Source organism: Haliaeetus albicilla, chromosome 24 (assembly GCF_947461875.1).
Source record: "Haliaeetus albicilla chromosome 24, bHalAlb1.1, whole genome shotgun sequence".
Classification (NCBI taxonomy): domain Eukaryota; kingdom Metazoa; phylum Chordata; class Aves; order Accipitriformes; family Accipitridae; genus Haliaeetus; species Haliaeetus albicilla.
In genome coordinates this window covers 22,068,330-22,093,927 of record NC_091506.1, presented here as the reverse complement: position 1 = coordinate 22,093,927, position 25,598 = coordinate 22,068,330, and the positions used below count along the sequence as shown (strand labels likewise).

General features: G+C 37.8%; 1 protein-coding gene across 10 annotated transcripts in view; it reads right to left on the bottom strand.

The window, feature by feature from the left end:
• The window catches only part of ATG7 (autophagy related 7), a 133,039-nt gene extending 110,297 nt beyond the window's left edge, over positions 1 to 22,742 (bottom strand). For 9 of the 10 annotated variants that reach the window (XM_069769759.1, XM_069769760.1, XM_069769761.1 and 6 more), the window contains exons 1-12: positions 22,626 to 22,742; positions 18,183 to 18,393; positions 17,900 to 17,954; positions 16,013 to 16,130; positions 14,075 to 14,152; positions 13,388 to 13,504; positions 12,164 to 12,313; positions 9,850 to 9,938; positions 8,638 to 8,759; positions 7,465 to 7,555; positions 5,440 to 5,584; positions 4,645 to 4,803 (exon numbers count right to left, since the gene is read on the bottom strand). In XM_069769759.1, coding sequence (XP_069625860.1) covers positions 4,645 to 4,803; positions 5,440 to 5,584; positions 7,465 to 7,555; positions 8,638 to 8,759; positions 9,850 to 9,938; positions 12,164 to 12,313; positions 13,388 to 13,504; positions 14,075 to 14,152; positions 16,013 to 16,130; positions 17,900 to 17,954; positions 18,183 to 18,360 — 1,302 coding nt within the window. In that variant the 5' untranslated portion in view covers positions 18,361 to 18,393; positions 22,626 to 22,742. The remainder of the gene's footprint in view (positions 1 to 4,644; positions 4,804 to 5,439; positions 5,585 to 7,464; positions 7,556 to 8,637; positions 8,760 to 9,849; positions 9,939 to 12,163; positions 12,314 to 13,387; positions 13,505 to 14,074; positions 14,153 to 16,012; positions 16,131 to 17,899; positions 17,955 to 18,182; positions 18,394 to 22,625) is intronic. The other variant, XM_069769767.1, reaches the window with a different exon arrangement.
• Between the last annotated feature and the right edge of the window lie 2,856 nt (positions 22,743 to 25,598).

The window sequence follows — 25,598 nt, the reverse complement described above, 5'->3', positions numbered from 1 at the left end:
CACACAAGTCTAGCAGTTTCAATAGCTTCAATTTTATTTGAATAACTGTCCCTTGAAAAAAAGACACCAGTCACTAGCAAAAGTGACCGACGTACACTTTTGCAGGCAAACACTGGCAAAGAGAGCTAAAAAGGTACCTTGTGATGGCACATGCATATTATTTTAAGGAGAAATAAATGTGCATATATTCCCAAACACAGATCTTGTTCATTCCACAGAATTCCAAAATCTCAAGGAGTCTCTACATGACAAGAATTTTGCTTGACTGTTCGCAAAAAGGCTTAGATTTTAAGACTGGAACCTTCATACTAACAAAAGATTTAAAATGCCTCCCAATTATCCAAAACAAAATAATATTTAGTTACTATCTGATAAAGTACAGAATCATGTACTTACTAAAAAAAGGGACTGTATGTTGACATGTGCAAAATCATAAAAGATAATGTACTTTTCAACACTTTCATTTGACAGCTGACCAAAGCTGTGCTTGAGGGTCCAGTGCTTTTGCTTTGGTTTTTTTTTTTAAAGCAAACAGACATCAAAATATTGCAATTTGTGGTGCTACCATAACCTTCTCTCTCCATTTTATTCTCATTTCTATTAATTGCATTTTTTGTTAAACCATGGCTCTGATCACTTAGAAGTTATCTGTGCAAAATATATTAAACCTGACCAGAAGTGTGCCATGGGTAAGTACACAGAAAATTAAGAAATGTGATGCTGCCATCATTAAATTGTTCTATTGGAAATACCTACATGAAGTGGCCCCCCATGCAGTATAGTATAAAGGATGATAAAATGCTGAATACACTGCAGTTGCATGCCTGAATACTTCAGAAAATGATTGTGTAAGAGAGTCAATAAAGTTAAATTCCACAGCAGTTATATGAATGACTATGCGCATTACCTACTTGCAATGAAAGGCTGTGAATCCGTAAACTCTGCTATTTCTGAGTCCTCCCTTCTTTTTTATTATAAAACTCTAAGCTACAGCTAATGATAATCTTTTAGAAGTGGAATGAAACAAATCAAAGCTCCTTGCCAAAGCATTCCTTCATTTCATTTGCAATGATGAAGTCGTTACTCTTCCAACTAGAAAGGATGTAAAATTAAAAAAATAAAAAAGAATTCACATAGATCAGTCAAGCATTTCAAAGTCAACCAGGAGAAACTGCATTTTGTGTACAAAATATTACTCACATTGAAATAAAAGAAAGTAAATTAGACTGTAAGTGAAACGAAAAAACTAATTTTCAGAAATGCTTTCAGAACCAGCACTACTGCTTGGATTCCCGCAGGCTTGAAAGGACTCTGTTGGTTTCCAAACAGAAAGAGACAGCTTTGGCTACTCCTTCCGTATGAGAGAGAGGAGGAGGCTCAAAATCCAGGACAACTAATCTTTTTATTCAAAGACGTTTATACTGATAAATATGGGGTTTGGTATCAAGCAACAGTGCAGTCTGCAGTAACAGACACAGCTCCATTTTGAGAAGTCTGGTAAAGTCAGCTGGGTTATCAAAATCTCCAGCTACAGTAGCTTCACTGTCCAAACCATCCCAAAGCACCAAGACTTTACCAAGGCTAATTAAAGACTTGCTGTTAGTCCATGTGCTTGGCCTGCTGCTTAAACCTCACCACTCTGACATGCTGTCAGCATATTAACTGTTTGAACCAGAGTTTTTACTGTTAAGCTCTGTTAATTCTTGCTAATGCTAGCATGTTGTTTCTCTGTACGTTTACTGATGGTCAAACATGATACCTCTTCTCCATTCTAGTGCAGAAATTAGTTTGACCGAAAAATATATTAGAAACATTCTATCATAAGAGTACACAGGATCTGTGCAACTGCTTTCTCCTCATTTGTGCCACAAAGCTGTGAAACTAGGTCTGAGTCCCACTAAAGGCTGATCAAAAGTGACCCATCCATGGCACGAGGAAACAATAGAGAATGTGTAACACTGATGGGGATAATGTGCTAAGAAAACAGTGGTAGATGCAGAAAATTTGCGGCATGTGGTAGAGGAAAAATTCCTTACATGCAGTATGGGTTGCACATTGTATCTGCTATTACTGAACAGGAAAATTGTTTTTTTCCTATGTACACCAAATGTCCTAATATTTATAGATACAGGCTCACTAAAGCACTGTTATTTGTTCCCCCTTATTACGGGAAGCTCCTCTCCAGATTATATTTAGCTTTTTTTTTTTTTTTTTTTTTTTTAAAGCCTCATCACAATCTCAAGATTCCATAGTACAGCCTGGTCTTTTGTTTTCTTGGTTATTTCTAACAAGAAAACTCATAACACTAACTTTTGATCTTTATCTCTACATGCAAAACTGTATCATTCAGGATTCCACAACAGCTTTTATTCCTTCTAATTAAACTACTCATTCTTTCTTAATATTCCTGTTTTCATTTTCTCAAGTTTATAAAGCGAGAAATCATGTGACACAAATCTTAGTTAGCATCATGTTGGTTCTCTGTGTGACACCGCACAGATGCTCTCTTTTCTGTACTTGTTCTACTAACTAATATTTCTATAACTAAGTGAATATCACCAAGTAACAGTAACACTACAGTGCAGCAAGGTTAAATAAAATTCTAGGAACTTTCAGAGAGTCTCTTCTGATTTACTTATCCAAAGTTCTGAAAGCGAAATGTTTAGCATTTTTTCATACTAGGGATCATTGTTTGATGTTCAAATATTCATTTAATTACTACTCAGTACCAATATTGATATCATAAATAATGACAATAATAGGACCAACACAGATAAAACCAGAACAAAAGCACAGAGCAATCTTTGGGTCAAACTAAATGAACCTAATAATGTTTAGAAACAATCTTCTGTAAAGTTTGTTCACAACACTGATCATCAACAACATAATCTATATTCCACTGTTCATAACTCTTAATAATATTATGACTAGTAACATAATCAGTGGCATTTTAAATACAGAATTGCATAGTAAGTGTATATAACTCATTCTTACTACACTAAGTGGTTAAGATACTGTTTGCCAGCTGAGCTCTGGTAAACACAGCTACCAATTCTAAGACAGTCTCAATTCCAAAACAAAAACTATAAACAGTTGAATGACTTCTATCATGTGCCAAATGAGTATAAAAAAAATTTTGTTCATGACAGAGCAAGCTGAGAGCATGTCTATTCTGAAATTATAGGCCATATCAATTCTTCCCCCAAATTAAGACTGAAGCTGAGAACTGCAAATATTTGTAAGGGTTTCTTTAAATTTACTTTTTTTCAGCATTGAAAATGAGGTGTGTTTGAGCATATGCACTGAATAATGTTCATATGATGCTGTCCTGGTTTCAGCTGGGATAGAGTTAACTGTCTTCCTAGTAGCTGGTACAGTGCTATGTTTTGAATTCAGTAGGAGAAGAATTTGATAACACTGATGTTTTCAGTTGTTGCTAAGTAGTGTTTAGTCTAAAGTCAAGGATTTTTCAGCTTCTCATGCCCAGCCAGCGAGAAAGCTGGAGGGACACGAGAAGTTGGCACGGGACACAGCCAGGGCACCTGACCCAAAGTGGCCAACAGGGTATTCCATACCATGTGACGTCCCATCTAGTATAGGAACCGGGGGGAGTGGGGGCGGGGGGATCGCCACTTGGGCACTAACTGGGCGTTGATCAGCGGGTGGCAAGCAATTGCACTGTGCTTCAGTTATATATTCCAATCCTTTTATTATTCCTGTTGTCATTTTATAAGTGTTATCATTATCATTATTAGTTTCTTCCTTTCTGTTCTAGTAAACTGTTCTTATCTCAACCCACGAGTTTTAGTTCTTTTCCCAATTTTCTCCCCCATCCCACTGGGTGGAGGTGGAGTGAGCGAGCAGCTGCGTGGTGCCTGGTTGCTGGCTGGGGTTAAACCACAACAGATGCACATCTCTGGAGTCAAAGACGATAAACACTGCCATTGGTGGGTCTCTCATCATAAAGCTTCTAAAACAACATAAAAATTTGTTCTTGTCTTTTGTTCCCTTTCAACTACTTCATTTTGATAGTAAGTTATTACCACCAGGCTCCCCAAAAGAGGAGTACTTTAGTCAAGTACCGACTTGACTAAGGCCAACACTGATATCTTTTCCAGGCTTCTATGAACTACTTCCCTTTTCTGGAAGTTAAAAATTAAGTTATTTTCCTCTAATGTAGAAAATCAACTTAAATAAGATTGGAAGTTTTGGGTAGGAAATCTCAACAATACATTTATTAATGCATTCAAGACCTTCTGCTCCCATAATAGACAACTAATGTGTCTAAACTCACATTTAAGAGCAGAGTGGGAAAGCACAGTCTTAAAAGCAGCCATTACTTAAAGTTCCTTAGGACGTACTAGACAGGAAAAAATTTTACTTCACCATCAGTGATCTACAAGATGATTCAGATGATCCTCAAATATATTTCATTATTACAAATATTTATTGTCTCAATAAAGTTTAACAGGTACAGAGTACTTGAAGTAAAATGCTTATAGATTTCTCAGTAACCAACATAACACCTGTGTAATATTTTCCCCACTCATAATAATGCTTAATTACTAGAACTTGGACTGGATACTTAAAGTTGCTGCTTCTCTTCCAAGGAACATATTAACACATTTTAAATACTGATCTTACCACTCCTGGGAAGATTTTCTGTAGCCTGTCTGCTGCTGCAAGTGCCTTTGGCTTCCCCCCACTAAGACAGTCTTCAAACTCATACAGTGGCTGTCGTACTGGGTTGGAGTAAGAGATCTTTGCATTGTCCACAAATGTAATCTTCCTGACTCCCCAACCCTAAACAAGAAAGTAATTTGAATAATGATAAGTACAACAGGCTTAGCCATATACTTTTGAGTAATGTCAGAAACTCAAGAGGAGTTTTGTCCAGTTTTTCTAGAAAGATCAAGCTACAAAAGCTTTTGAAGCTATTCACAGCAACAACCTTGTACTTGCACTGAAATAAGAGAACAGAAAATTTGGTCTGTCCAGATATATCATTTAACAGTAATCCCTCACAGCCCTACTGAATTAAGTGGGATGCGGTAAACATCCCTGAAAGCAAATATCAGCACAGTTACTTACTTCAAGTGCTTCACTGTGAATTTGATCTTATTAGCTCATTAGTTTGTTCCAGAATTTCTTGTTCAATCTTTTTCTATGTAAATTAAAAAAAAAAAATTACTATTCTGCTAAGGTTCTCTTACTACCTACTATTCTACTACTAGCAGAACTTCAAGCTATTTCCATTGGTTACAGATCTTCCCTCTTCCCTGCAATTTATAATATCAAGTAATATGTATCATGTGTACTTTAATACAGAGGAATACAACTTTTCTCTTATGTGCCATGGCAGCCACTGGGACAAAAAAAAAAATCATACAGAATTTACAAGGAACAGCAGACATTTTTTAAGATTAACTCAGGACTTACCATCAAAGTCCTTGCAACACTACAACCCAGTGTACCAGCTCCTAGCAGCAGACACTTGGCAGACACAATTTTTTCCAAATCAAGAGTAGGCACCAACCGCCAGCACATCAATTTCAAATTAAGATCCACTGATGATTCTGCTAACCTATAACATGAAATAAACAGCAACACCCTTCTCAATGTTGTGTTTCTCTAACAAAGCAATTATTTTTTATTTCAACTGAAGAAGTTCAATTTTTTTTTTAAAGGAGAAAGAGTTCAACAATTCAACATATAGGTAATACAAAAACCAAAGTCCTCCAAGCATAGGTCCACCTAATAACAAGGTGATCGCAAAAAACTTTTTTTATGCTGCTTGTTCAGTTGTGACCCATGTAGTACGTTCTTCTAACCATAAATTTTTAACCATTCTGCCAGACACACAGGAAAAACATGCAAACAGAAGATGCCAAACGTCATTCTATATAAATACACACACAGTTCCTGATATTAAATTTCCTTGTAACCTCCTCTTGTAACCAATGTGTTGGCTGACCACTGCTAATTAACATTCTTATAAAAGCTGAGACTTCACTGCTAAAAACCAGAAGAGTAAATCACTACTGAAACAAGAGTAGAAAGATAGCTAGTAAAGTGGAAGTTTAAAAAAAAATAGTTTGCAGACATTTTACAAGATGGTTATTAACCACGAAATTTTGCTAAGAAAGCATTCTCTTTCAAAAGCTAGGATATACAGAAAAGGTGTCAGCTAGCCACTCTGGACTTGCTGTAAAAAAAAATCTGCTAAAGCCACATACTTCCTTAGGAATTGGAACAAGTCTCTAAGGGCTTCTGAAAAAGGCAACAATCCAAAATTAAAATTTTAGTAACAAAATTGATGCAAGCGTGAAAATAGAAGCAGTGTCTCAGCCAAGATTCCTGTTAAGCTGAGTGATAAGACACAGACCATTTGTTCATAAACTTTTGTTTCTTTTTCAAATTAACTGGTTTCCTGTATCCAGTTACATCTGTCCTTAACATGAAATACTACACTTGCCCCCTAAAGAATGTGGTCAATTCTTTGTGGAAGTTTTAAAAGGAAAACGAGGTAGGGAATCCATGCTCTATCTAGTGTCAGATTTTTGTATTCATCACAACACAGGGTGTTAAATCTCTCATCAAGTCAGGTCATCACAGTTCTCAGATTCCTGACAGTTTCATTCCCTTATACATCATAAATATAACTTTTGCAGTATGCAGTAACTTATTTGTTCAACAAGGATTTAAGATCACAATTGCCAAGGCTGGCATGTTACCAACAGTCTCTGTGGGAATTAACAGAAGTGAGCATGCATACAAGTAAAGAAGGTCAAGTTATATTTACTTAAAGAATTAAGAGCCCTCAGATGAACCTTCTCTAATGTCTATGAACATACTGTGAATCGCTACAGTTGCAAGTCAAAAATGGCTTAGCTTCATAGGTAAAATATGTTAACCTAAGTCATTAGATCAACACACTCTTACAGTGTTTCAAAATCAAGAACACACATGTAGTCAGTGAAAGCAGATGAGCCAACAGGCTAACTAGACTGTTTTCAATCTATTGCCCGTATATTATGGGTAGAATGATAAAAATTAATAAGGTCATGTTTCCTGAGCTCTTTCCTGTCACACCCTAACAATTCCAAAAGGTTGAACTTTTCCCTGTCCTTATTTTCATCATATTTAACAATCTGCATATTATAGAATTCAGTGAAAACCACAGGCCTGTAACACTATGACCTACGTTCCACTCAGTTTTAAACAGAATGCATAAGAAATTCTAAGTTAGAGTCAAAAACTGCAAATATTTCTGCTGCATGCGGTGCACTTTGCTCTATTAAGGTCCTTACCTGCAATAGGACTGTCCAAACAATACACAGTATATGTGTTACTGTATATTCTTACGTAACAGAGACAGATAGTCCTTGCATTTCACATTTCAACTTGTTACAGCTTAAGCCCAAGTACAGAAAACTACAGAAATTTAAAAGATAATAAACAAACCTTTTTGGATCCATGCATTCACTGAGATTCACCATCCTTGGACCCATGCCTCCCTTTTGGTTCTTCTCCCATCCAACAGCTTTTGGACAATCTGTTTGACACATTAAAAAAAAGGAAGAAAGAAGGAAAGTAAGAATGAAAGCCTTAATATCACAGGATAGAAAAAAGAAATCTTGTTGGATTTAACCTTGTTGGAGAAAACCAAACAAATTCTAAACCTGTAAGTAAATAATTTGTATCTTAACAACCTAGTATATATTGCTATACAAATTTTGCTGGTTTACATCAGCTGAAAGCACTGCTTCTTGGAGAAATGCTTTACTCTCAAGTTGTTATGTGCTGCTTTTGCCTGTTCAGCTTGCTTCAAACCTAGGACAGAGATGGCATCATTCCTCATCAAGCCTCCAGATCTTTAATGTCAGACTGCTATGTTCAGAACTCAATAAACTCATAATTCAGAACTTAGTAAATTTTGCCAAGTTCAATCATCTCTTCATGTTCCCTAGACCCCATCTATAAATTCAGTAGATAATTATATATTCTAATTATATAATAATCAAACAATCCACAGCAATAATCCATAAAGCATTCAGAACTTCTTGGATGAGGTTGAGAAATTTTGTGATACTGTCCTGTACAGAGAAATCAAGCCTGAGATTATGTTCTAACATTATAAATTTATTGCTTTAAAATACATCTGCGTACCTCACTATAGGTAGTGTAGAAATTGAAGAAAAAATTCCACTCTGTAGCAGGCTTCTACCATTTTAGAAATGTAGAGAAAGCTTGCATCTCATAAATTCACTACCATATGCATTTTTTTCTAGTTGAGGGACTGCATCCAAATTTAACAAGAAAAAAAAGACTAATTGCTAATTGCCTGGATTTTGTATTACATATGACACCAGGTGGACTCCTCCTCTTTTTTAAATCAGAAACACAATTTAAGGAGGGAAAAATTAAAAGAGAATATGCTCTCTTCTTTCTTTTTTGAAGAAGGAACCATTTCCTTTATAGATGTTTAACCGAAATTCAAACAATTTTAAATCCATTTGAAATAACTTAGCATAAGTAATGATTTAGTAGTATTATTTTATTTTTTCCATCTTCACAGTGATTGAGGTGGGAGAAAAAAAAATGGGAAAGAACTTCTTTTTTTTTTAAATTGATTACCTGGGCCAAGGGCTCTCTCTGGAAGTTTTATTTCAAAGATAATGCTGTGTGTTACGTCTCTCACCCCTTGCATGGTCCTATCTCTGAAGCAGAGCACTTCAACTGACTGGAGAAGGCTGCCCCTGCCATTTGAAAAAAAGATAAATAGAGAGAGACATGCAACTTCTTTAATAGAAACAGACTTCTTTTAAACACCATTTCACACAGGTTTAGTCTCTTGCAGATTCTGAATAAGGCTTTTTCTGTTAGTACTGGAACACTGTTGTTCTCATCAGGTATAAATAAAAACAATCGTTTAGTATGCGAAAATGACTTTGTTGTGAAACAGCTCTAAAGAAATGACACTGTCAGTCTGTCCTCTGTCATTTATACAATGCTGCTGGACAAACTGCATATTTAGAGGAATAAAAAGCAGGGAAGCACTAGAGCACAGATCAGGTGACATGATGTACTTTGCCATGGCACAAGCCAGATCCTCTTAGCTCTCAATATAGTATCATTTTTCCTCCTTATGATTCAAACCCCCAAATCAAACAATTAGAACTTTAGTGCCTAAAAATCTCTTAATATTAGAATGTGTAAAGCTCCCTGGGCACTTACACATCCTTCTACGCTACTGTTCAGGTAGCAACCCAAAAAACACCATAGCTAACTGAGCATTTCTTCTCCCTGCTGTGTAATAAAATGTAAAAGTCAAACTGTGAAAATGCAACTTAATTACATTTTTGTTACAGCAACACAAATTTATTTGATACTTTAAATGATACTTTTTTTTCAAATACCAGAGTGTAAAACCATGTCCTCTCTTCCCAATTTCTGCCCAACGAAAAATTCAGGAAGGTACACTAAAAGAAAAGCTAAGAGTATCTGATCTTCAAAATTTAGGTCTGCTATTACTTGGCACTAATTGATTATATAAAATCATAGAATACTTTAAGCAAGATTTGAAACAGCTAGAAGGTATTGGCAGGGTCTGAAGCATGTATTTCCAGGTACACGCATGCATGTGAGGATTAGGAATAATAGGAACTTGTAACTGACAGAAGTAAAAAACAGAATAACATGCAAAATCAGAATCATTGAAGGTGAGTCATGTAAAAGATAAAAGTTAAAGCTCAGGTGGATGATAGGAGTAAACTGCCATGGGAGGAAAAATGCCTAATTTGATATCAACCAATAAATAACCTTTGTGGGAAAGAATAAAATAGATACCATTTATGGGCTGCCAGGATCAGGAAATTTCTCAGTGGCCATCCTGGATAGTGGGATAAATTACATGGATCATAAACTCCAACTGCCACCTGCAAATAAATTTGCTCTAAATGAGAAGTCATCTATTCATACTGGTATTCAGTTCACAGTAAAATTTATCTGGCATTTTTAATGTAAAACTTCTGGACAGAGAAGGCCTACACACACATTTTACATATTTAGAAATGTTTAATACATGGTCACATTAGATTTCACTCAAGCATTTGCCACAGGTTTGAGATTTGTTCAGTTCAGCCTCTTTATGGACATTCATTTTTCACTACAATATGTGCACCTTCCTTAAACACACCATTATGGGAGAAGCCCAACAACTGAAGCCTTGCTCTCAAAACAAAATTCTATATTGATTTGGGTATTATCAAAAAGTGAAAGCAGACAGGCCAGCAAGATGTCAAGTCAATGGAAAAACAGCATAAAAATCACTTGTAAAGCCAACCTTGAGGACGGGATCTAAATAAAGGAACTGGACGTTCTGTCTCATGTTCAAGCACTGTAATACCATGCTCATAACTGAGATACCTAAACTAGGAGCTTACTTCACAGTCAATGCAGAACCAAAACACATCCGGAGATTAGAAAGATGCCACTGCCTACCGTTAGATATGCTGAAAATCTGAACTCGGCCATCACTAGTGATACCTGTGTCTCACATCTATAGAGCTCTTCCCTCCTGCTTCTTTGCCTATAGATGGACTTAGAGTGACTAGTCTCAACTCTACCACATCAGTGAGGTGTCCCTAGAACAGTGTGAAATGCAGATGAGCCAATCTAATGGATGCAGGTAGGAAAAACAGGGGCCCACTCCCCATCTCTCCTCCCAGCTGTACACTGCTGCTGCTTTGCAACTGCTGACTCAAGCAGGCATAAGACCCCTTAGTAAGCTGATTCAGTTTCATAAACTAGCAGAAAATTAACTCAGCAGCAGCAAAAACATATTTTTCTTCCAGGGGAGCAAGTTCTGTTGGCTCACTGAAATACAAACTCTACAGGCAGTAGAGTATTGATGCAATGAATCTTATCCGACAGGTCTAAAATTTTGGCACTTCCGTCCAAAGTGAATGCTAATGAAGAAATATATTCCAGATGATGACAGATTTCACTCATATTGACAATGTCCCTATATAATTCAGTATACTCTTATCTGTGACCCATTATTGTAGTTATACTGCGATTTAAAATCTCAACCTTCACATTCTGATTTTATAAAGAACTGCAGTCCTAGGTCTTAACTTCAGAAAAAGAAATTTGGAAAGGCAAAAAAATAATTGAAGATCAAGTATTATAAAACAGAACTAAATTACTTTTATAAGGTGTGACAAGACCTCCTAAAAAAAACCCCGAAACAACTTTTTTGCACTTCTTACCTCTTCACCATAATTCAGTTTTGTTTCCTAACACTTCAATGACAAGCAAAATAAAAAAAAAGTTTGAAGTTCACCAAAAATAAAGACAGTAAAGCATTCAGAAAGGCCTAGCAAAGTTCAGCAGCTGAGCAACATGATCCAAAACAGAATTCAGTGTACATAAACACAAGCCAATCAAGCAAGTCAACTCTTGCTGTGATGACATCTGCTTCATGAATCATTATAATTCTTCCCTAACTGAAAGCAATGGACAGTACTCACTTTATGCTTAAAGGACATGCATGGTCTCTGCATTTAACAGAAAAAACATCCCAGCCTCTTCTGGTGCACAACCCATCTATCTTCCAAAATTACAAAGCATGACCTTGAACATTCTTCATATACAGATTCCCAGCAATTTTTATCCCAAGCTCTCATGTTATAACATGTACGTGCTGCAAAACACACGCTGAAAGTTGAAAACTCCCATGTAGTATTCCCCGATTACTGTTACCACAACCAACATATACATAAAATATGAGTACCAACTTTTAGTACACAAACAATAAAAGAAGTGTTTTGTGTTATTACAGCATTGTAGGTAAAGTGGTTGGAAAACTTTTAATTGTTACGCTAACTCATAAACTTATGTTGTTTCTGTTTTGATAATGAGAGCATGAAGAACCTTTTTTTCAAGCTGACTGTTAATCTGACGTAACCGGGCTTTTGTGTAAGAACTACTAGAGAAGCTTAACTCGACACAAAAATCAATCCAAGCTGCTGGTCTTCAGCTATTTACCCAGTCTATGCATTGGCCAACCATTGTGCCCAGCTCAGTATTATAGATGTTTTTCAAACGATTTGTAAATTAAACATTTGTAGGTTATAAAAAGACATAAAATTCTCATTACCTTTCCCCCTTGGTCTTGAAAGAAACCATCCCACCTTTTCAGTGGAGATATCACGACAGAATTGTCATGATACTTGATTAAAAAATAAGGCAAAGCTGTAACCCCCTCTTTGTGGCAAAGCTCATCATATGCTTTCTGAAGTGCTTGAATCTAAAAGCAAAAAGACAACAGTAACGAACAGTTTTAATAATCTTATACAGAACCACAGAAAGTGTTTTAGCATCTGGGAAGGCTAGTTCACTCAATCTTAGAATATAGCATATTCAGAAGTTTTGAAGCCCATTATGACCATAATAACAGAGGTCAAAAATTCAGTTGCTAAAACAGCATTTGTCAATGCAAATTTAAACAGGAGCACTGCTGTTGCTGTCACAAACTGATCTACCAATAGAAATTAAACCAGATAAAACCCTCATTCTGATAGTCACAGTAGCTGTATAAGAAAGTAAATCTGTCCCTCTATTACTAGCAAAAGAACAGAGTACCATTCAATTTATTTTGTTATATCTATTTTCATTGTTTAGTTGAAACTCTCTTTAGATCATGACAGGTATTTTTATACTATTTATTACCACAGAACTAACGAAGGTCTTCTGAGAAGAAGGGAACTAAGTATTTTTTCCACTGAAAAGCCCCAAACTATTTCTCATTGATTATTATGCCATTAAAAAGCCATTCAAGGTTTTCCATTAACTTCTGTCAAAGCAAAAAGGCACATGTGGGCAACTTGATTCTTTTTGTCCTTTTCCATTGTAATATGAAAGAAACTACATAAAGTTGTTAACTTTCCTCCTAAAGAAAAAGTCTTCCCTATCCACTTCTTTTTCTGGTCCAATCATGCGTTTTATTAACAATTTTGTAATTGCTAATGACTTACCTCTGCCAGGGGATGCTGCTTTAAAAAAGTTTCTTAAAAATATGAGTTTCAAAAACATAGCTATATATTCAATAAGCTGTATATAAAAATTAAACTGAACATAACCAGCTCTTCAAGAATTGTTTGCCACATTTGCATCGAAATGAATAAAGCTGAAGTTATGTTAAGCTGAGAGATTTTATACAATAACAACAACAACAAAAAAGAGGTAAACAAAAAACCCACATGGAAATAAGAAAAAGAAATTAGATTCTCAAATTAATTCAATATATGCTATCAAAAATACTACATTTTACAGCTCGCAAAACCACTTAGTGCTACAGACTTCATAACAGTATTTTGAATACCTGACTTAATGTGAATCTGTCACCAAGACACACTGGTTTCTGAATTATATGTATTCCATCAGGGAAGCAGAGAGCAGGGTAGCAAAACCAGTAATAGAAATGATACTTTTTTAGATCCTAGAAAAAAAATTTTGTAAAATTAGATAAAGAGGATATAAACCAAAGTAAATTATGGTTTGGAATACTAATCATAATTGATGGTTGATGATACTAACCATAGTTCTCTTCACAAGGGACTGTGTCATGATTTTAGAAAATAAAAAATACCAGAAGACTTCCCTTCTCTGTATTTGGTTTTATTTAAGAATTAAACAGTGAATGTGTGTACAATACTTCCGTTTTTGTTAGCTGGAGCATTATTTATTAAAACTTTCAGTTTGTTAAATATGAAACAGTTACTCTATTTTTACTAGTATCAATAAGGCCATCTGATGATCTTATACATTTGTAGAAAAGAATATGAGATGGCACCAGCATTTTTTAAAGAATGCATCCTAAAATATTTTTTATCTGTACATAAGAATGGCTTACTAGGTTTTTTTTAAATGTTTTCAGACATTTTAAGATGTCTGAGAATGATCCTGATAACATTCAATGTGCTAATACTAATACAGCATTTCCCCTTAAAAGAAACTACTTCATCATTTCCACTACAATGCTGTAAGTATGAGACATATCATTACTCACTGCGAATGTCAGCAGCAGGAACCTGTTCAAGAGCAGAGGGTTTTCAAGAGCAGCTCCAGATTTTATGGATTCCCATATCTGTCATTGATTGTGGGGACAAGAAGGAAGAAAAAGGCCAGAGAAACAAAACACCAAGGCAGCATGAGAACAACTGCAGAAATCTTCAATTCTTCCACCTACCTTTAAAATACTGTAATTAACATTCACGGTAACACACTGTGATCTTTTCCTAACTGATCTCATCAACGCTATTATCTATATTAAAAGGATTCTAAAGGTAAGACACAGACATGCACTCTCTAACACAAAAAATTATGGAAGATTGGGAACACGAGGAGCCTTAGTTCATGAATCAAGCATGGAGCAAACAACAAAACAAAACAAACTTTATCAGGAACAGTCTCTTATGTATATGAACTATTAACACTAGCACAGTATAGAACATTGTCGTGGCTTAACCCCAGCCAGTAACTAAGCACCACGCAGCCACTCACTCACCACCCCCCCATCTCAGTGGGACGGGGGAGATAATCAGGAAAAAAAAAGTAAAACTCGTGGGTTGAGATAAGAACAGTTTAACAGAACAGAAAGGAAGAAATTAATATTGGTAATAACAATAATAATAAAAGGATTGGAATATACAAAACAAGTGATGCACAATGCAATTGCTCACCACTTGCCGACTGATGCCCAGTTAGTTCCCAAGCAGCAAACCGCCCAGGCCAACTACCCCCAGTTTATATACTGGGCATGTCGTCACATGGTATGGAATACCCCTTTGGCCAGTTTGGGTCAGCTGTCCTGGCTGTGTCCCCTCCCACCTTCTTGTGCCCCTCCAGCCTTCTTGCTGGCTGGGCATGAGCTGACTGTGTCTTATCAACATTCTTCTCATATTGAACCCAAAACACAGCACTGTACCAGCTACTAGAAAGAAAATTAACTCTATCCCAGCCAAAACCAGGACAAACGTACTGTGATACGAATATAGCCTTTTAATGTACTCTCACAGTTTTCATTCATGGGATCTATGGATACTAGATATGTGAATAAGCTACTAGGAAATTTGACCAAAAAAATGGAGACTTGGAAGAAGGCAGTACACTGCACATTGGTGAGACAAGAAGCTGTAATACCTGTATGACGCAGACCTGTTTGATCTTTGTCTCAAAAGACCCCAAAACAAACAAACAAAAAAATACAAGAGTGAATAAAGCATTCTGGCCTTCCCAGTTTCCCTAAAGATAGACATTGCATTTTACCTACCACTGGCAGGGAAGTACTGGGCCACAGGAACACAAAAAATTCATAGCCTTGAGTGAAGATATGCATGAAAACTTTGCTACTGAAGGCCAGCAGGCAGACAATCAATCTAATTAAAGGAATCAAGGACTGGTCAAAGTGAAGTATCTCAAAAAGTAAAACGTTGCCTTAGTTTGACTTTCCCTTCTCACCAAGCCATGACATTTAATTTAGTTAGTTACAGTGTAAGCAGACTAGCCCCTTCCTTTGACAGCCACCTTTTCCTTGCTTTATCTCAGTCTTCTTGCTGTTCTGGAGCTTCCCCATCACTTTGTCACACTGAGCTATTGCAGTAATCTAAAGTTAAACCAGGCACTTGCTGGTTTCTGGGTGTCAAGACAAATTTTAAAAATGTGCTTTACAGCTTTTACAAGTCACTGGCAGCTCCAATAGCACTGTTAAGCTTAAAATGTGGCTTAGTAGAACACTGAATTAAGTCCTCCAAATATAATTAGCTACTTTCTACTCTCTTGTAAAGAGCAGTAAAAAGCAAACATCAAACTACTCCTTCCAGAATAAGTTAAATCCTGAGGCAATTACATGGGTGAGTATGGACAGTATCTCCAATATTTGGGGCAGAGACTGTAGAGAACTTCACTGGTTATTTCCAAATCCTTTCTACCACAGTTTTAATCATACCTCATTTGCTTCTTTCTCCAGAAATGATTTCTTATCACAGGATTTGAAAGTCTCAAAAGTGTTGGTATTATACAATGTTCCGAAAGCAGGACAGCAATGTGCTGGTATTGAAGCATTCCTGAATAAAAGAAAGAAACCTCTGGGAATTGGATACTAAGACCTTTAACATGATCAGCAGTAGTAGCAGTAGCTATCCTATGGTGTAAGGTTGCCCTGAAATTGTCAAATGATGAGGCACAGTAACAAAAGTTAGCAACAGTTCTAATGAAAACATTTTTATGATCATAATGCTTTATTGAACATGGATTGGTATACCCGTGCAAGTACATGTCTAGATATACAATATATCAGGCATCTATATTATCTCTAAGCAAGGTGGCATTGAATCACAGATTGAAGACCTAAAAATTCTGTTCAAATACAAACTGTCCATGACAAATGCAATTTTCACTAAGAAAAAATTATTAAGACTGAACTTTAGATGTCAGTATTTTATTCACATAGTTACTCAGTTAAAATTTTCTGTTTAAAAAACATCCCAAAGGAAGACTAAACCAGACAAAAGATTGAGTAGCTTTTATAGTTTGTAACATCATCAGCTGGAGAAGCTGCTGTTTGCAAACACAGTATATATTTTTCCCCCTTTTTGAATGTAAAATAGGTAAAAAACCATACAATATTCCCTTAATTTATAGATCTGATTGATTTCATTGACTCCTTTAACATCATTCTCCCAAACTGATGTTTCTGACCACTGTTAAAACTCAAATACAGCAAATGTTTAAGTTACATAATAAATACACATGATGTAGTTTCCAAAAATTTTTAAAGCTAAAAGGGAACTCTTCATGATCATCTAAACTGACCACCTAAAGAACAGAAACAGAAATACAGAAAATTACTACAGTAGAAGGAATAATTAAACACTACATAAATGGACCTTTCATAATTATATTTTTGTTATAATGTTTGAGAGGTCAAATACTACAGTACCATCCATTTACCATCCATTTTTTTCCTACTGTGAAATTCCTGTTTCCAATGTCACAGGTTTCTCCCAATTGCACTTTGCTGCATATGCTTTCAGTATTGCACCTAAAAGTTCTTACATAAAAATTAAGGGAATAATATCTCCAAAGGAATTACCTCAAAATGCACAAAGCCTCACTAGACTCCTAACATTCTCACAAAGCAAGACAGATAAAGTCACTTCTGTGATTTACAACTTTATAATTCACCAATTTAAAACAAACAAGACACTAACTACAAAGACATCTGTTCCTATGTTAGTTATACTAACTTAGGCATTTACTGGAAATGAAAACCATGTGGAAAAAATATTTCTCCTCATCTCATTTTTGCTGTGTATACTGAGCAGCTTTGGTTTACCTTTCAGTTTGTGGGTAAAGGCAAAAGTACAAAATTCCAGTCATAAATGTTAAATACTTTGGAAGATATTACAATGTAACAACTAGGGATTGTAAAAACTATTTTGAGATCCTAAGTGTAATGATGAATCCTCAATAAAGAAAGATCTAAGGAAAAATTTGACCAGAAGTCAGATGACTGAAATATCCTCCCTTACGCAGAAGAGCTGAAGAAATGGGAAAAAATGGTATTTTATATAAACATATATACAAACAGTGAGTGAATCTGAGACTTACCAGCATATTTTAAACTTGGTCTTTCAGATGAATATACTACTTCAGACACAGCAAGTTAATGTTTGCGACTCAAAGCAGTCTCTCCACTACTACAAAGTTCATGAAAATGTGTATTTATTTTCATGTAGAATTTGTCCAAGTAATATTATATATCAAAGTGTTACTGTTATGCAAGGAAAGTGTCTTCACATATGAATTAGGGTAAACCACAGTACATACTTACATATCAAAGGCACTAAACTCCAATGTCAAGCGAGCTGGCAAACCCAAAGGATCACCTGGACAAAAAGCAGCAACATGCTTCTTTTAAACTGAAATACATAGATTAATTTCCCTCTTTTTGTTAACATAAGTTATAAATTACCCACAGACACACCAGAATTCACAGCTCACCCAGCTGTGTTTTCTAGTGTTTCAGCAAAATACCTAAAATATGTTACACAAATACTTAGAGGAATAACAGGAGAAACCCAAACTACTAAGCAAGATGTTCAGTTTCTACCTACCATTATAGTAGTATCCTTTGATAACTTTTGGGGTCTCATCCAATCGGTACTCATTGAGTTTCTTCTGTGTTAGTTCATGCCAGAATCCTGCATCCAAGGCACTACTGAAAGGAGCAAACTGCAGCTTTGATATTCCAGGATCTACAGGATGGTGCACCTCACTACTGGCAGCTGCCATGATTTTAGTTAATGATCGCTGCTAAACAGAATTCTGTAAAAGCAGATATGCCTAATAAGTATATACACAATTCATCATATTACTCATGACTACTCAAAGCTTCTTTTTAATACATTTTGTCGGCTTAAAGTGTAGAAAGCCTTACTCCTCTGAACATCTAAGTAACTCCAATCTTTAAAATCATCAATCACAGGTCCTTTCAGTCCAAGCAAATTCCTTCCAATTTCTTGTACTTAAAATGATGAAAGGCAAATATATGTGGTTTGGCCACGCTGCCTAGAAGGATTTGATCTCCTGACAGACATTCCGTGATTTCTCCCATTACTTAGGATACTACACCTGAACTATGTACTTCTGAGTTATATCTTGTATTGTGCTGCTACAGATAAAAACAACAAAAAGCTAAACACTTTATCTGCATTCCTTCTGTTATCTAGACATCCATCGAAAAGCCTATTAGCACTATTTAAGTTCTGATAGCATTTAAAATCCAAAGTAACATTTCATTTAGCTAGGTCTTGACTCTCAGCCTGTGGTGAGAGTTGAACACTCATAAAGCATTTACAAATTAACAAGTAAAGCTAGCAAAGGGAAACTAAAACCAAGGAAAGTCTTGCAGCCAGTAAAGGCAAAGCTGGAAACAGAACCTAGAACTTGCTTAACAGTTGCACTAGCCATTAGAAAGTCAATGTGATGCACAAGTCTGGATTACTTCCTTACAGTTCTTCCCTCCTAAAGGTCTTTGTGTATGGGGAGTATTTTTTTTTTTTTTAATAACCCAAATCACTACTCCACATTGGCTGAACGGTATTCCTATAAGCACATAAGTCTTCAATTCAAAGCACTTAAAAATTTCAGAATTTTAGACACTGCATGCGAAGGAGGAGTAAAACATCTAAACTGGGCTATCACAAGTCTCTACTTCAACTAACAGTCTAGGCCTAACAGTCCCCTTGCTCACATTAGCAGCAGCATTGACTTCACTGTGAGGTGATTCAGCTCAACCTACTTATTTTCTTGCAAACTCATCAAATAAAAATATTGCCCTCAAGAATCTCCTTTACTTACTGTTAGTATTCCTCTTCATGTCTATACCTACACATATTAACATGCAAGTTTCAGAGACACAGTCCATGACACAGAGTATTCAAATATACATCAGGGGGAGGGAAGGTCCTTCTATTAAGCATTCCATTCTGCCTTTGACTACCTAGCTAAGATAAGCATAAATGTTGCAAAACAAGGATTTGTTACATATCAAAAATAAGATTTTAAAATAATGGTTTCAAAACTCCTCAAAAAGATATGTCCATATGCTCATATCTATCACAACACATCCATCTACCAAGCTAGGAACTGCGGTTTCCTAAGTCCAGAAGGGAGATCCACAGCTATTGATTTAGGTTTTGTTTGCAGTGCTTATCAAATCAATCAATTGAACTCAAACAATCTTGAAATGATTCCTTCAACTAACTAATTCTTCAAGACTAAATTTTTTAGTTTGCACAACATAACCCCATGTGATTGCCTTTTGTTACTGATCCTTCACAATATACCTGTTACCTGTACACATGGATCAATGGTAGGATTTTACATAAAGGAAAGTCAGAATAAGGTTCCCAGCATAGCTATATTATCTGACATCCATCTAAATAGATGGTCTAGAGTTTTGCTGTACTGTAGCTTGGATTGAATCGAACAGTTCCGTTTATTGTCCTGTGAAGTCACTTGTGTAACAAAAACAGAGCTTACATGCTTTTTGGAACAGGGGGAAGGGAACAAGAGGGGTTTTTTTTCTTTCTTTTTTTTTTTTAATAACTGCCAAATAGCCAGCTCTTCTCTGAGAGAAAGACACAGTTATGCTTTTCCTTACACAATACTTCCTTAAACAAAGTCTTCAGTGTAACCCAGCTATAGCTTCTACATTCAGTTTATCTCCTTCTTCTACTGTAAATGCCTTCCTTACTTGCTGGTAAGTTGTGTAATGTGTCTTTTTGGGTATAGGTTTGAGGGTTTGCATATTTTTCATAGTGAAAGCTAAATGTTTCAGTTCTGTCACGATGTCTTGCTTCACCTGGCATATTGGAAATATATCATTTTGTCATCTCCCCCCCCTTTTGTTTTTAAATTTTTCTTAATTTTTAAGAGCAGTTGGAATTTGTGGCAGTGTGAACTTTGATAGCTTACTTGAAAGATGTCTCAAATCTCTTTTTATTAACACGAAAAAAATCAGGTGGTTTCTTGAAACTTTGCAAGTACTAAAACTATAAGCAGCAGAACTAACTGTATGGAATTTTCTGCCCATTTTCATAAACTTTTTCTGCGTGTAGGATGTAGAAGTAATAACATAAACTAGCAAACATTTAACTTTTACTACCATATACGTCTTAAGCCTTACAAAATCTTTGTTTTGCAACTAAATGTCACAGAAAGCTTATCATAAAACAGACAAACGATGGTTTGGCATATAGATGTTAGCAGTAAGAGTCAGATTACATGGTACTCAATGCCAAGGCTTCCATAATAAAACTTCTATTCAAAGGTTCAATAGCTGCCCAGTCAATATTAATCCATTAAATCCCCCGTCCCCCTTTTTTCAGAAGCTTGGGAAGGTATTTAACGCTTAAGAAAAAAATTTATTAACAAAATGCAACATAAAGTTGTTACTTTCCTTGCCAGACAAGCTCTATTGTAACTAAAAGTTTACTCATTTTGAATTTTCTTCATCTTTTTTCAAATTTTCAAGCAGGTAGTTTCCATTTTGCTTTCCCTCCTCCCCCCCAAGTACATGACATACCCAACACTGAAGTGTATTGTGAAACACTCTAAATTACCAAGAAGCCAGCTGATAGTACCTAGTAGTACCCGAGTAACGTACACTGAAAATACCAGCCTAAAAGCACCCACTGGGAAGGAATTTTAACACCCTACTTATTTTCATTATTACTGTACCTAAAGAGTTATTGTAAAACTGAAGGAATAAAAACAGGGGGCCTCACTACACTATGCACATGCAGAGAAGCACATACAATCACCTCTGATGTATTGACACTTTTGAAAATATTCTTTAATGTACTTTGATGTAAATATTCACTTACATGCTTTCTTAATGCAAGATCAGTAAGCCAAGGTAAATTTGTGCAACAAATTTTAGAATACTGAAATAAAAGATGAAATGTATACATTTCGTAGAACTTGCATACTGAAATTCACATACAGCCTCTAATAGTAATAACAGTCACTGGGAGAATATAATAAATATGTAGAGAAAAAAAAAAATCCAAAATCTTAAATGTGAAACAAAACTTGAGTTTCAAAAGGCTCTAGTTGAAAAATGTGCTTGAAATGAAAAGATGTAGCAGTATGTTTTAGACACTCCTAAGTTCTGTGACTGGTAGGAAATTGAACAAGTGTAATCAGCAAGGATAACCCAAAGTATAGACACACTATCACTAGCCCAAAGTTCTAGCACTTGTTCTTAAATATGCAGGCATTTAAAACTGACCTAATGGAGGAATATATGAAGTGAAAAGCACACCAGGACTTTTAATATTTGTCTTTACCTTGACAAACATAATTAATCTGTTCCAAAAGTAGGGTTAGCAGTTTAACAGCGTCAGTTAACTATCGTGAAGTTACAGGTTTTAAGCCAAATTCACATAATCCCCGAAAATCTACAGGCTTTTTTACAAAACGTTTTATTCTGCAGTCCAGAGTGGAGTATGTTGAAGACCTCCTCTCCATCCAGGTGACAAAGGAAATGACTATTTCCCACCACCACCTCTTCCGAAGAGCTGCTTCTTGGCTAGCGCCCCTTATCAAGCCTATTTCGGGGGCAAAGCAAGCCTGCCCTATTTCTGACACCGTCACCGACACAGAAAGGCGGCACCTGGGGACAACCCGCTCCGCAACCCCCCACCTCCGAGGCCGCCCGGCCCTGCTGCCGGGCCCGCCGCCGCCTCTCCCTGGCTCCTCACGCCGGCACGGCACCGGCCGCACCACACGACCCGGCCCCCGCCCGCCTATTCGCGACTGGAGCCCCAGCTCCCGTCCCAAAGCAAGGGCTCTCCCGCCCAGGAGCCCGGGCCGGACCCGAGACCCCGGGACACACCGACCTCCACGGGCGTCAGGGCCGAGCGGGGAGCCCGAGGGCAGCCGGAGCCGGGAGGGCGGGAAGCGCGAGCCGCCCTCAGCGGGGACCCCCCCCAGCAGCAGCAGCAGCAGCAGCAGCAGCAGCGCAACCGGCGCGCGCGCGGGCCGCTCACCGGCTCCCCCGCTCTCGACTTCCTGCATGGCCAGGCGGCACGGCGCAGTGACGTCACCCTGCCTCGCCCGCGTGACCGGGGCGGGTGGTTGCGTAGGCGCCGCAGGCCGGTTGGCTCTGCCTGAGGCGGGGCGGGCCGGTCCTGTCAGCCGGGCGGGCAGGTGAGACCCTTCGACGGAGCCCGGGCGGAGCGGGGCGGGCTGTGGTGGGCGACCGCCCGCCCGTTCGCCCGCGTTAGCGAGAGGGGTCGGCTGCCGTGGCGGAGCGCCGGCGTTGCCTCAGCCTGCCCCCGCCGCGCTCTCCCTGCGGTGGCCGGGCGCGGGGGGGGGGGGGGGGATGAGGCGGTGTCCGCCCCCCGTCTCCACAGGCCGTAGCCGCGTGTGACGAGTGTGCGAAAAGACCAGCAAGGGTGAGGGCCGCTCGTGGCACCCGTGAAAAACGAAGCGGTATGAACGAAAAGCTGCCTTTTCCTCCGCTGGGGTTACGACTGCTGAGTGAAGCTGCGCGAGGGTGCTCTGGTTTGGATACGTTCTAGTAAAAAAGTGTTCGGGGGTTCGATGAGAGCGAGCAAGGCGTCCCCCCGCAGCTGTGAGAAATAGCCGCGTTGGGGCTGAGTTAGTGAAAACGTAGCCAGTGGGTCAGGTGTGGCTATTGCCCTCTACTCAGCAGCCGTGAGACTGCATCTGGAGCGATGTGTCCAGCTTTGTGTCCCCCTCCAACTTCCCTCCCCCAGCGCAAGAGAGATCAAGAGAGATCGCAAACTGGCAGGAGGCCTGCGGTGGGTCACTAAAATGGTCTGGGGGCTGGAGCATACGACCTGAGAGGCTGGGAGAGCTGGGTTTGCCTTGTGTGCAGAAAACAAGGCTAAAGGGGATTTAATGGAAGTCTTGGGTAACCTGAAGTGAAGAAAATGAGGCAAATTCTTCTCAGAGGTGCACAGCAAAAAGCGGGAAGGATGAGGGCACATGTCAAAACAAGGAAAGTTCCAAATGAAGATATAGAGAAAAATTTGCCTAATGTGGCTGGTTAAGCACTGGAATAGGTTCCCAGAGAGAATTTGTAATCTCCATCCTTGGGCACTTGACTGCACAAGCCTCTGAGCAACATGACCTAACGTTGATGTTAGCTCTGCTTTGAGCTGGAGGTTGGACTAGATGGCATCCAGAAGTCCCTTCCAACCTAAAGTTTTTAATGAGTCTATATTGATTTTTGCAGATCTGGAATACAAAACAAAGTATGTTTTCTACAAAACAAGCATTACCTCTTTAGATAGTTTATGTCATTTACCTATCAGGGAAAACATATTTGCCAGAGCTGCCTTCTATTCTGGAGCACACAACACTGCAATAACACTTGTATTGCAGAAACCGCCTGCAAAATTGGGAGTAAGCCTCAGAGGAAAAGCCGCCAATGAGATAAGCATGGGTAAGGTCACATAAAGACAGTTGTTCAGGCAGCATTAGGGGAAAATTTTCAGTGCTGCTAATAATGCAAATTTAGACCTGATGTTTGGATAGAGGACTTTGCTGTGGAGCGTGGGCCAAATAGGCCTTCCAGCAATTTCACAAATAAAACAAACTGGAATAAACTTGGGAAGTTTTCTATAGATGCTGTACCTTGAATCTGACTGCATTATATCAGTAAAATTCTACAATTCATCATCCTGCATGCCACTCACTTTATTAGTATTGGTAATACCTTTACTCTGTTGGACACTTTATATCTCAGTTCTGCAGTTTATTTCCCCGAGGCTGGAAAAGATTTATCACTCTTTGGTCTTTGATTTCTCTTTTTACATGAAATATAAAGGGAACATTGATGAGATCCCATCAAAATAGCTGGAATGTTGTTACCCAGTCTCCAGAGAACTATAACCTAGCTTAGATTGGTAGTCTTTGAGCAGTTTCAGTTTCATAACGTGGGTTGAAACAGCTGTCAGCACATAACATAGGTCATGAGAAATAATACCAATACAGGGCAGAGGGACACTCTTCTATGAGCCCATATCCCCATATCTTCTCAACTAGACATGTCATACCTGAAAAGAACCAGACCCTAGGAGTTAGATTTCTGCACAAACAGTTGCAGCTTTGGAGAAATGGGAGATACATCTGGTAGGCTTGCAGTCTTGGATTATCATTTTTTATACAGACTTGCTGACCTGGGAAATAAACTTGAGATTTACACATTAAACTGCTGATGTATACATATGAGCACACCGCAGTGAAGTCTTACACTGTAAGAGAAAGAGACAGCTTCAGTCCAAGATCTCTCTGTGCCTGGGATCTTCAGGAAAGTGTCTATAACAAAGTTAATCTGAGATATATGCTGAAGCTGATTGATTGCTGCAGGTATGGTTTCCCTTGTGAGATCTTCCTATAAGCAAATAAAAGTGTCTGTAATAAACATGAGAATAGTAATCAACTAGAAGGCAGACTCTTTAAAAACAAGGAACAAATCTGTTAGGTGTTTTTGTCATGTATTTCCATAGGTAGGACTTTCAATTTCCCCAAGCAAAATCTTGTAGCAAGGGAAAGTCATCCTGGAACTGAAGATGAGAATAAAATCAAAGGAGATTCAAACTCGTCCATTCTTGGTGAATATGGACTCAACATGTTTTGGAGAAGATAACTTCTCAGAACTGTTTAGTTCAGATTCTGCTACAAGTTTCAATAAAAATAATATTTATTTAGGTTTATATAGTGCTTTCTGTTTAAGGATTGAAGTGAATTTTATACAACATTCTGTGTGAACAAGATCACAAAATACAGGCAGAACCTGGCAGAACTATTCTATCAATTTATTTATGAAAAATACTGTCAAAAGTAATCTAGTGCTATGCTGTACACCTGTTACTGCTGTGTCGTGGTTTAACCCCAGCCAGTAACTAAGCACCATGCAGCCACTCACTCACTTCCCCACCCACCCAGTGGGATGGGGGAGAGAATTAAAAAAAAAAAAAGTAAAACTTGTG